This window comes from Nerophis ophidion, linkage group LG18, assembly GCF_033978795.1.
Source record: "Nerophis ophidion isolate RoL-2023_Sa linkage group LG18, RoL_Noph_v1.0, whole genome shotgun sequence".
Taxonomy (NCBI): domain Eukaryota; kingdom Metazoa; phylum Chordata; class Actinopteri; order Syngnathiformes; family Syngnathidae; genus Nerophis; species Nerophis ophidion.
This window is the reverse complement of record NC_084628.1, coordinates 45,713,434-45,725,700: the sequence shown is the minus strand read 5'-3', so window position 1 is coordinate 45,725,700 and position 12,267 is coordinate 45,713,434. Positions and strand designations below refer to the sequence as shown.

The window sequence follows — 12,267 nt, the reverse complement described above, 5'->3', positions numbered from 1 at the left end:
AACCGTGCAGTCGGTATGTTGAAATACAAAAAGTGCTTCTCGCCTTCCTGTCGGTCATTTTTTCTTAATAATGACGAAGCAGCGCTTTTATTGTGAAGATAGGAACCATGCAGTCGGTCTGTTGAAATAAAAAAAGTGTCTCTCCCCTTCCTGTCGGTCATTTTTTCTTAAAAATGACGAAGCAGTGCTTTTATTGTGAAGATAGGAACCGTGCAGTCGGTATGTTGAAATAAAAAAAGTGCTTCTCCCCTTCCTGTCGGTCATTTTTTCTTAAAAATGACGAAGCAGTGCTTTTATTTTGAAGATAGGAACCGTGCAGTCGGTATGTTGAAATAAAAAAATGGTTTTTCGCCTTCCTGTCGGTCATTTCTTCTGAATAATGACGAAGCAGCGCTTTTATTGTGAAGATAGGAACCATGCAGTCGGTCTGTTGAAATAAAAAAAGTGTCTCTCCCCTTCCTGTCGGTCATTTTTTCTTAAAAATGACGAAGCAGTGCTTTTATTGTGAAGATAGGAACCGTGCAGTCGGTCTGTTGAAATAAAAAAAAAGTGCTTCTCGCCTTCCTGTCGGTCATTTTTTCTTAAAAATGACGAAGCAGCGTTGTTATTGTGAAGATAGGAACCGTGCAGTCGGTCTGTTGTAATTAAAAAAGTGTCTCTCCCCTTCCTGTCGGTCATTTTTTCTTAATAATGACGAAGCAGCGCTTTTATTGTGAAGATGGGAACCGTGCAGTCGATCTGTTGAAATAAAAAAGGGTTTTTCGCCTTCCTGTCGGTCATTTTTTCTTAAAAATGACGAAGCAGTGCTTTTATTGTGAAGATAGGAACCGTGCAGTCGGTATGTTGAAATAAAAAAATGGTTTTTCGCCTTCCTGTCGGTCATTTCTTCTTAATAAATGATGAAGCAGCGCTTTTATTGTGAAGATAGGAACCGCGCAGTCGGTATGTTGAAATAAAAAAAGTGCTTCTCTCCTTCCTGTCGGTCATTTTTTCTTAATAATGACGAAGCAGCACTTTTATTGTGAAGATAGGGACCGTGCAGTCGGTCTGTTGAAATAACAAAAAGGGTTTTTCCCCTTCCTGTCGGTCATTTTTTCTTAATGACGAAGCAGCGCTTTTACTGTGAAGATAGGAACCGTGAGGTCGATCTGTTGAAATAAAAAAAAGGTTTCTCCCCTTCCTGTCGGTCATTCTTTTCTTAATAATGACGACGAATCGCTTTTATTGTGAAGATAGGAATCGTGCAGTCGGTCTGTTGAAATAAAAAAAAAGAAAAAGTGCTTCTCACCTTCCTGTCGGTCATTTTTTCTTAAAAATGACGAAGCAGTGCTTTTATTGTGAAGATAGGAACCGTGCAGTCGGTATGTTGAAATAAAAAAATTGTTTTTCGCCTTCCTGTCGGTCATTTCTTCTTAATAAATGATGAAGCAGCGCTTTTATTGTGAAGATAGGAACCGCGTAGTCGGTATGTTGAAATAAAAAAAGTGCTTCTCTCCTTCCTGTCGGTCATTTTTTCTTAATAATGACGAAGCAGCGCTGTTATTGTGAAAATAGGAACCGTGCAGTCGGTCTGTTGTAATTAAAAAAGTGTCTCTCCACTTCCTGTCGGTCATTTTTTCTTAAAAATGACGAAGCAGTGCTTTTATTGTGAAGATAGGAACCGTGCAGTCGGTCTGTTGAAATTAAAAAAGTGTCTCTCCCCTTCCTGTCAATCATTTTTTTCTTAATAATGACGAAGAATCGCTTTTATTGTGAAGATAGGAACCGTGCAGTCGGTCTGTTGAAAGAAAACAAGTGTCTCTCACCTTCCTTAGCTTTAGCTTAAGCGATTCTAAATAGCGATTTTAACAAATTCCAAATTTCGTAGTGAAAAGTCCAACTAAGATGCACGTTGCAATCAAAGCGGGTGTGCAATAAGTATAATAGTCGGATTATGAACATTGTGTAGGGTGCAACAAAAGACTAGACTGGCACATTCAGCTTATTGGCAAAAGCTACTTCTTGGCTAGGCAATACTGCCATCTAACATCTTGGAATTGTAACTGCATGCATAATATACATGTACTATAACACTTGCAAACAAGTGTAAGAAATTAATATAACAACTCAACAACAGAGTTTTTACCGGATTAATGCAAAATGTTAATTAAAAAATGTGTTTTATTAAGCAAATTTACATTTATCAACACTTGAACACACTCAAAAACACCGACAATTGATAACGTTTAGTACAAGTATTGATTTCCAGGTATCAGGTACGGTATCGATTTAAAAGTGAAAGGTACACAACCCTATTGTTGAGGCGGTGTTGGAGCTCCTAACAGGCAGGTTGGCGGGTGGCATGTTTCCAGAGATGATGGATGGACATGAGGACGACGGCAAAGGCATCCCTGCCGAAAATCCTAAAACGTATTATCCTTACCTACTCGAGTCTTTGGAGCAGGCAAGTCCACACACCGTCATGCTTTTTGCAAGACATAACACCGGGGAAGAAATGATGTGAGCCAGCATGAAAAATGTCTCAAGTATGAGAAGGAGCCCGGAATTGTGTTTTTGTTTTCATTTCCACTTTATAAGAAGAACCCCCCAGTAGGCAGCCTTAATACATGGATTCCTGATGTATTATTTATTATGGATAGTGGTTAGAGACCCTGCAGGCAAATTTAAACGACCTTGGATAAAAACCTAACATGTTTTATTATTAATATTATTATTATTAATGATTGTGAGGGGGGGTGGCCTGCGGACCTACAGCGAGGCGGGGTGTGCTGGATATCGGCGACAGGTGCGTGGATGGCCTACCTGGGCGCATTAATCACCGGTCAGTTTGTAAAAGAGCAGCAGCAGCCGAAAAGGAAGGGCTTGGAGAAGTTGGAGTAGATCAGGAGTCCCGAAACTACGGCCCGCGGGCCAGATCCGGCCCGCCAGCGTTCAAGATCTGGCCCGTGGGAAGACCTAAGTTAATTTTATTCTTGTTTTATTTTTTATTTTGTTTTATTTTTTTAAATCTGTCTTTTCTAATCCATTTTCTACCACTTGTTGCTTGTTACTCTCAGAGTCTCCTAGTCGCTCAGGCAAATCACATAGTCTAAAAATGCATTTTTGATCGATGACACGATACCAGACGGAGAAAGAGACAAGAACGGAAGGCTGAAAAGCAACCGAAAGAACGAGTCTGTGACGAGAGGCGGTTGCTGAAAAGCGGAGCAAGAATGACAAGTTTATTGAAAAATAAACAAAATATGTCCGTCCTTGGTGGTCCAAAGAACCCGGAGGTGCAAAACCTCCACAATGATATTTTGTTGATGAAAATTTTAATCTGAAGTGGCACTCAAAGTTTGCTGAAAATACTCAACCCTGTAGTAGGACAAAACATCGCACAAAGACAAATGTGAGCTTACGCACTGAAGCATAGAGCAGGGATATTCAACTAAATTGTTTTGGGGCCCACATTTCCAAAAAGTTAAAGACCAAGGGGGCTGGACTTCTCTCGTCACTAAGAAGTCATGTTTTGTACATTCCAGAGATTTTGATTTCGGTCTTTTTATTTTGTCGGAGTTAATGCAGAGCTCTGTTCTTGTCAAGGACTTCCGGCAAAAAAGCCAGCTTTGTCAGAAATACTCAGAATCAGAATTACTATATTAATCCCCGTGGGGAAATTAAAATTTTCAGCACAATCCCATTCAAAATCAGAAAAACAATACGGGGAGACAGAACAGGATGAAACATTACAGGGAGACAGAACAGGATCACTGACCGGTCTGCCAACTTCCAGCGCCCCTTACAAAAAAGATGAGATACAGGTAAACAACGGGCGGCAGGAGGGGGGGAGAGAAAATAAAAATCGGTCTAAGCCTGGGCCCCTGGAGAAGGGGTCCAGACTGAAGCCAAGGGAAAAAACAACTCATACCATAGCACACATGTGTGTAAGAGGGAAACATCAAAGGACATCAAAGACATTAAAAGGGCAGAGCTGATGCAACCAGCCATTTCTACATACAGCTATGAATAAAAAGTAAAATAAACAAATACACCGGGTTGGCGTCTGCGGTCTTCCACACCGTCGCCTGCTGGGGTGGCGGGGAGCATGGCCAGAGACAGGAGCAGACCCAACAAAGCAACCAAGAGAGCCGACTCCATTCTCGGCCACCCACTTACTCTCGGCCAGTGTCCAGTCTGCCAGGATGCGTCCAAGGAGACTGAGGTGTCCGATACCGGTTCTATCAGCCAAGACACTGCGACGCCTCCATATTTCCAGTGGTTTGCTCCGGTTGTGGCACGTTCTTTCTGACGTCACTTCCTCCTCGAACTCAGTTTGTAAACGATCAATGAGTCCAAACGAAGCTAAGAGCCGGAGATTCAAGGAACGTTACCTTAAACGATGGTTTAGTGTAGCTGACACGATGCTTAGGCTGAATAATTATTAGCCTATTTGTGTGGTTTTCCGGTCTGTGGGACCCATTAAAACAAAAAAAAAATACACAATTAATGAATTTTTCAAACTGAGTCTCACTGACTTTGGCTAATTTTTTATGAAGAACATATATCAGAATACATATTTAATGACCACAGACCATACACCCCCCCTACGCATTTACATTACATATAAGATGTTCGGGTCCACTGGACTGTGGAAATTGATTTTCTGTGTACCACAACACCCACACATATACACAAAGCAGGCCTCGACAGGAGGAGGACAGAATGTAGGCATGTCACAACCAGAGGGTCCCTGGTTCAATCCCCACCTAGTACCAACCTCGTCACGTCCGTTGTGTCCTGAGCAAGACACTTCACCCTTGCTCCTGATGGGTGTTGGTTAGCGCCTTGCATGGTAGCTCCCTCCATCAGTGTGTGAATGTGTGTGTGAATGGGTGAATGTGGAAGTAGTGTCAAAGCGCTTTGTGTACCTTGAAGGTAGAAAAGCGCTGTATAAGTACAACCCATTTACCATTTAGGTACACAGAACATCAGAGTGTCAATTGTGCGAGAAAATGAGAGCAGACAGTGTTGACATGAAATGTTGCAACCTTGTGTGGGAACCGCAGGTGCGGAAACACAAAAGAAGAATCCTTGTTGGGATGCAGAAACTGGCAGAGAAATTTTCCGTGCAACGTTCATATTGTTGTTACTCAGCCAGCGTTTGTGGGTCTGATGGACCCGTTGCATTTTGTGGCTTTTAAATCCTTCACAATCAAACACTTTTATGTTAAAATACTGAACAGAGGTTTATTGGGATATGGTAAACATCTGTTCAGTATTTTAACATAAACGGAAATGTGTCCTGTGAAAAACCGTCCGACCGGAACTCTCTAGTAACTAAAGTTCCTTGGGTGAATAATGTAAACTCACTCCACCGGTATGTTTTAGCGCTTTCATGGCGACTTTATTGACATATATAAGTAAGAATTTTACACTACTTTATATTAGAAATTGCAACAGCGGAGGATGAATGAACCATAACACCTTTCTATTACATATAAGATGTCCGGGTCCAGTGGACCCGGGGCTAATAGAAGTGTGGAAATTGATGTGCTGTGTACCACACACCCACACAGAGCAGGCCTAGACTGGAGGAAGACAGAGTGTAGGTACACAGAACATCAGAGGGATCAATTGTGCGAGAAAATGAGAGCAAGCAAAGTTTCAGCCTTGTGTGAGAACCGCAGGTGCAGAAACACAAAAGAAGAATCCCTGCTGGGATGCAGAAACTGGCAGAGACATTTTCCGTGCAACGTTCATATTGTTGTTACTCAGCCAGCGTTTGTGGGTCTGATGGACCCGCTGCATATTGTGGCTTTTAATGCCAGTCAAACACTTTTTTGCGGAGATACTGAAGAGTATGTTATGGAATTAAAAGCCACAAAATTCAATATGAACATTTCACAAGGGTTAAGGGGTTATCCGGCTTAGTGTCGACGTAGAATTACAGAATTACACAGAAAGTCGATGAATGGCGCTAATTAGAGCAGCTTTCACTGACAAGGTCAACTCATGCATCTAGGTTAAATGATAAGAGTTTTCTGCAGCTATTACTAGAGGATCACTCCAGATGGATGCTGAGCTCAAGTACCATGAATTCACCTTCTAAATATGCAAATTGAGCGTTCCCTGAATTGCTTTCACCGTTGCTAGATGTGTTGTTGTTTTCTTTAGGGAGGGCCTATGTATCTATGAAAGATCCAATGCGATTGGTCAGAAATGTTGAAGCTAATAGGCCTCGGTCATTTTTCAAATACTGCAGTCGGAGCGTGAAGGACCCCCACATGACCACAGGAAAGTGAGTAATTTTATTTCAAAACCAATTGGATGGGAAATAAAGTTAAATGAATGAACAACAAGCAGGCGCCGCTATGTCATCTCGGGTGTCTGAGCCCGGAGATAGAGTGCAGGATGGAGGCGCCACGGATGATGTAGTTTGTTACACCAAAGAAAATAATGCGAGCAAGCTTCATTGCTCGCTCAATTGGTGTGCTGGCCTGTGTCCTGGTCTCTACTCCGCACTTGTGATTATGTGCTTAAAGACTAGAAGTGGGAACCTTTGGGCACATTGCGATCTGATTATTATTCAGTGGATCGTGAGATCGACAGGCGGATCGGTGCGGCGTCTTCAGTAATGCGGACGTTGTACCAATCCGTTGTGGTGAAGAAGGAACTGAGCCGGAAGGCAAAGCTCTCAATTTATCTACGTTCCCATCCTCACCTATGGTCATGAGCTTTGGGTCATGACCGAAAGGATAAGATCACGGGTACAAGCGGCCCAAATGAGTTTCCTCCGCCGGGTGGCGGGTCTCTCCCTTAGAGATAGGGTGGGAAGCTCTGCCATCCGGGAGGAGACCCTGCCCCAAGTGGAGGAGTTCAAGTACCTCGGAGTTTTGTTCACGAGTGAGGGAAGAGTGGATGATGAGATCGACAGGCGGATCGGTGCGGCGTCTTCAGTAATGCGGACGTTGTACCGATCCGTTGTGGTGAAGAAGGAGCTGAGCCGGAAGGCAAAGCTCTCAATTTACCGGTCGATCTACGTTCCCATGCTCACCTATGGTCATGAGCTTTGGGTCATGACCGAAAGGATAAGATCACGGGTACAAGCGGCCGAAATGAGTTTCCTCCACCGGGTGGCGGGTCTCTCCCTTAGAGATAGGGTGAGAAGCTCTGCCATCCGGGAGGAACTCAAAGTAAAGCCGCTGCTCCTCCACATGGAGAGGAGCCAGATGAGGTGGTTCGGGCATCTGGTCAGGATGCCACCCGAACGCCTCCCTAGGGAGGTGTTTAGGGCACGTCCAACCGGTAGGAGGCCACGGGGAAGACCCAGGACACGTTGGGAAGACTATGTCTCCCGGCTGGCCTGGGAACGCCTCGGGATCCCCCGGGAAGAGCTAGACGAAGTAGCTGGGGAGAGAGAAGTCTGGGTGTCCCTGCTTAAGCTGTTGCCCCCGCGACTCGACCTCGGATAAGCGGAAGATCATGGATGGATGGATATTATTCAGGGCTAGGATTCGATTACAATTCAATCCATCCATTTCATACCGCTTGTTCCTTTCGGGGTGGCAGGGGGGGGGCTGCTGGAGCCTATCTCAGCTGCGTTTTGGGCGGAAGGCGGCGTACACCCTGACAAGTCACCACCTCATGACAGGGCCAACACAGATAGACAGACAACATTCACACACTAGGGACCATTTAGTGTTGCCAATCATGCACCTTTCCTGCTTCTGGCGCCTAAACCGTAGTCAAAGAACGCATGGAAAGTGTCTTCCCTGCGTTCTCCACTGCACTGTGTCGAACATTCTTGCCTATAGTCCGCTCAGGTTTATCAGGACAGTATCTCTTTTTTGCGGCCAGTAGGCTAGGTATCAGAGTGCGTTTGTGACGAACCCCGAGATGCATAGAAGGAGGCAGGCATTTTGCAGGTAAACATTATTTAATAAAACACTAAGACAAAAACCGAACAAAAGGGAACAAACAAAAAGCGCGCACGAAGCGGATAACAAACTTGGCTATGAACAAACAAAACTGGAAGCAGGGAACAAAAGACAGTAAGCTACAAACAACTACCAAAGATAGCTTACAGCAACGCTGCATTGACACGACACCACAGGTAGCAACGACAATAATCCAGCACTGACTGGAGGAGAAAACAGGTCTAAATAGATTTGGGCTGATTGACACCAGGTGTGGCCAGGTGCCAATCAGCCGCAGCTGAGAAGACACAGCACTCAGGGAGACAAACAGGAAACTGAACCAAAATACGAGTGCTGACAGGAACTAAAGACAGGATATACTACACACACAGAGGAAAAACTAAAACACAAACAGTGCTCAGGGAGAAAGACAGGAAACAGACAAAATAAGAGCGCTGGCAGGAAATACTACACACACAGAGGAAAAAAATAAAATACAACCAAACTGTCAGGGGCAAGCCTGACACTAGGGCAATACACACTCATTAAACCCATCAAAGTTACTCATTATTGATGCTTTAATTTAGTTACAATTATTATTAGTGATTTCCAGAGTCCAAAAAAAGTCTCCAGGCTATAGAGTGTTTTCTATTGCGGTTCTATTACCATGGAATACCCTCCCGGTAACAGTTAGAGATGCTTTGTTATTCCTACCGAACTTGACATGTTGATATCCCTGAAGTGAGACCGACTTGAATTTAAACTGATTTGTTTTTTTGGAGTAAAAACTACAACCCGACCTTCAGCAAACGTTTTATTTATTTATTTATTTATTTTTTACATAAAACCATGTTTTATTTCTGCTCTGTTTCAGCTACACAGCCGTCGCAATGCCCATGCTGTACAACACCCGCTACAGTTCTCGAAGAAGGGTGACTGTTATGATCTCAGTGGTGTGGGTGCTGTCTTTTGCCATATCCTGCCCCCTGCTGTTTGGGCTCAATAACACAGGTAAGACCAAAACATGTTTGTACTAAAAAAAGACCCTTGATGTTTAAATGATAGGAATTGAAATACAGTCAAGACACAAACACATACTTGGGCTGTTATACCAAATTGATGCCATTTGGTTGTTAACGTAAAGATGACCTATATTGATCTTCATCAATGCGATTTATACATTTTACAATGTTGGATACTCTTGGTAAACAATGCCAAAGAGTCAAAACATAATGTTCGTGCATTTTGGTGTGAGCTTGTACGCAGTTTTGGGGTGGAATTACTTTCCACATACCAGAACGGTTGAGTCAAGTCTGAATGTCATTAAAACAGTTAGCTCGTTCTTCCACTCCCGTCCTTGCACGCTACACCGCTACAAAAAAGGTGATAGGGAGAAAACGCTGGCGAAGGTGAGCCACGTAAATAAGACCGCCCACAAAACGGCACATCAGAAAGCGGCTTGAATGTAATGTGTAAAACATCATTTATGCAATATTTTCACCAAATAACCATCATTACGTGTTATGTAGACCAGTGGTCTACAACCCCAACCGATTGGTACCGGGCCGCACAAGAAATAAAAAATAAATAAAAAAATTTAAATTATTAAGTCAACATAGAAAACATAATATACTATATCAATATAGATCAATACAGTCTGCAGGGATACAGTCCGTAAAAACCCCTCTCCCACCCTACCCCCTGGTCCGTGGGACAAATTTTCAAGCCTTGACCGGTCCGCAGCTGCAAAAAGGTTGGGGACCACTGATGTAGACTACAAAAAAGTATTTTACATCATTAAAAAAGATGCAATAATAAGACTCCTTTAGATTCTTAAAGCCCAAGCTGTTTGTGTCACACCTATGGATCATGTTTTGTTTTGTCATGTTATGTTTTTGATTTTGGACATTCAGTCACGTTTTGCACTTCCTGGTTTTGATTGTTTCCATGCCAACGTATTAGTTCTCGCCTTGTCACGCCCCTGCCCTCAGTCCCGCACCTGTTACTGATTATCACAGCCAGTATTTAAGTAATTTTCTTTCTGTTCATCATGCTGGGATTTTTCTGTCAAGCCGTAACTGTGGGTGTTTGTGCTTCCTCGGTGCAAGGATGATGTGGGACGAATCAGGCATGAATTCGCCACGTAAGATCCATGTATTCTTTCGCCGAAGTGCTGTTTTTTGGTTTATTGTTAGCATCTTTTGTTCATTTATAGAAAGCCATCCCATTGTGCTGCTTTTGTTGACGTTTTAGCATAGATTTTTATCCGCCATTGAGCGTGCTTTTTGTTTTGCCTTTTGTATTTTAGTCCATCCATCCATTTTCTACTGCTTATTCCTTACATTCATGCCTGATTCGTCCCACATCATCCTTGCACCGAGGAAGCACAAACACCCACAGTTACGGCTTGACAGAAAAATCCCAGCATGATGAACAGAAAGAAAATTACTTAAATACTAGCTGTGATAATCAGGATAAGGTGCGGGACTGAGGGCAGGGGCGTGACAAGGTGGGAACTAATACGTTGGCATGGAAACAAACAAAACCAGGAAGTGCAAAACGTGACTGAATGTCCAAAATCAAAAACATAACATGACAAAACAAAACATGATCCATAGGTGTGACAGTTTGTTTACATGCTTTTTTTAATTTCTCTTTGCTATTTAGCCTTATTGGACCTTAATTAGAATACAAACTAAAAATCATATTTTGATATGATGTACTTAGTCCATAAGTACACAAATGTGTACTTCATTTGTAGTGACATGCTAATTTTTATTTTTAACACTTTTTTTTCTTAATTCCATTGTATGTTATACTCTTCTGACACCACCAGATGGCAATATAAGTGTCCACATAAGTGGCCATAAGACCACTAATAATAAGTGGTCTTAAAACAATAAGACTCCTTTAGACTCTTAAGGCCCAAGCTGTTTGTTTACATGCTTTTTTTAAATTTCTCTTTGCTATTTAGGCTTATTGGACCTTAATTAGAATAAAAACTAAAAATCTTCCTTTGATATTATGTACTTAGTCCATAAGTACACAAATGTGTACTTCATTTGTAGTGACATGCTAATTTTTATTTTTAACACTTTTTTTTCTTAATTCCATTGTATGTTATACTCTTCTGACACCACCAGATGGCAATATAAGTGTCCACATAAGTGGCCATAAGACCACTAATAATAAGTGGTCTTAAAACAATAAGACTCCTTTAGACTCTTAAGGCCCAAGTTGTTTGTTTACATGCTTTTTTTAAATTTCTCTTTGCTATTTAGGCTTATTGGACCTTAATTAGAATAAAAACTAAAAATCTTCCTTTGATATTATGTACTTAGTCCATAAGTACACAAATGTGTACTTCATTTGTAGTGACATGCTCATTTTTATTTTTAACACTTTTTTTCCCAAATTCCATTGTATGTATGTATACTCTTCTGACACCAGCAGATGGCAATATAAGTGTCCACATAAGTGGCCATAAGACCCCAATTCAGTAGTATATACAATTTTGGAAATAAGACCTAAAAAGTGCTGTCCACGCATGTGGCCACTAAGGCCTTTAGAGGTTAATGTGAAAAAATATCCGAAATGGAGCATTTATCGGCAGTGCGCCTTATAATCCGGTGCGTCCTATGGTCCGGAAAAATACATTATTTGTCTTTCTGATGCATGAAGGCTGAAGAGGGGACACAGACTTCAAAAGGTGATTATTAGTCACTGTCCTCTCATTGTCTGAACCGCAGTTAGACTCAGGAAAGTGTCTGCAAGAAAAAAAACAAAAAAGAAGGCATCGGCTCTGCCATGTCAGACTTGATGGAGTTCCTCGGCTGCGAGGAATAAAAAGGACAGCAAGGAAAAGAGGAAGAACAAATATCAATTGTCTGAATAACCCGCCAGGTGTGGCCAGGTGACATTTTGTGATGAATTTCCCCGAGATTCAACCGCAAAGCGCACAAACCCTCGGTTGTTGCAAATGCAATTTCAAGCTCCAGGATGTGGCGCCTTATTGAATCAGGGATGAAACGTCCTCACCAGGTCCTTAAAGGGAGCTAAAGATAAATACTGTTTTTTTTTTAATTTTTTGTCCTTTTTGATTCTGCCTCAACAGCCACGCGGGACGCTTCACTTTGTGTGATCGCCAATCCCGCCTTCGTGGTGTACTCCTCCATTGTGTCCTTCTACGTGCCCTTCATCATCACTCTGCTGGTTTACGTGCAAATCTACGTGGTCCTGAGGAAGCGCAGGAAGCGCGTCAACAACAAACCCAAGCGGCGTGCGTGTCAAGCCGCCGCGCCGGACGTGGCCACTTCTCTCAAGGTGAGCTTTTGTCAAGACGGAATAGAATAGAATAGATCTTTATCGT

At 42.5% G+C, this 12,267-nt stretch overlaps 1 protein-coding gene across 2 annotated transcripts in view; it reads left to right on the top strand.

The window, feature by feature from the left end:
• LOC133537268 (D(2)-like dopamine receptor) overlaps positions 1-12,267 on the top strand; it is a 219,070-nt gene that overhangs the window by 187,361 nt on the left and 19,442 nt on the right. For both annotated transcript variants that reach the window (XM_061878244.1, XM_061878245.1), the window contains exons 4-5: positions 8,773-8,909; positions 12,013-12,221. In XM_061878244.1, coding sequence (XP_061734228.1) covers positions 8,773-8,909; positions 12,013-12,221 — 346 coding nt within the window. The remainder of the gene's footprint in view (positions 1-8,772; positions 8,910-12,012; positions 12,222-12,267) is intronic.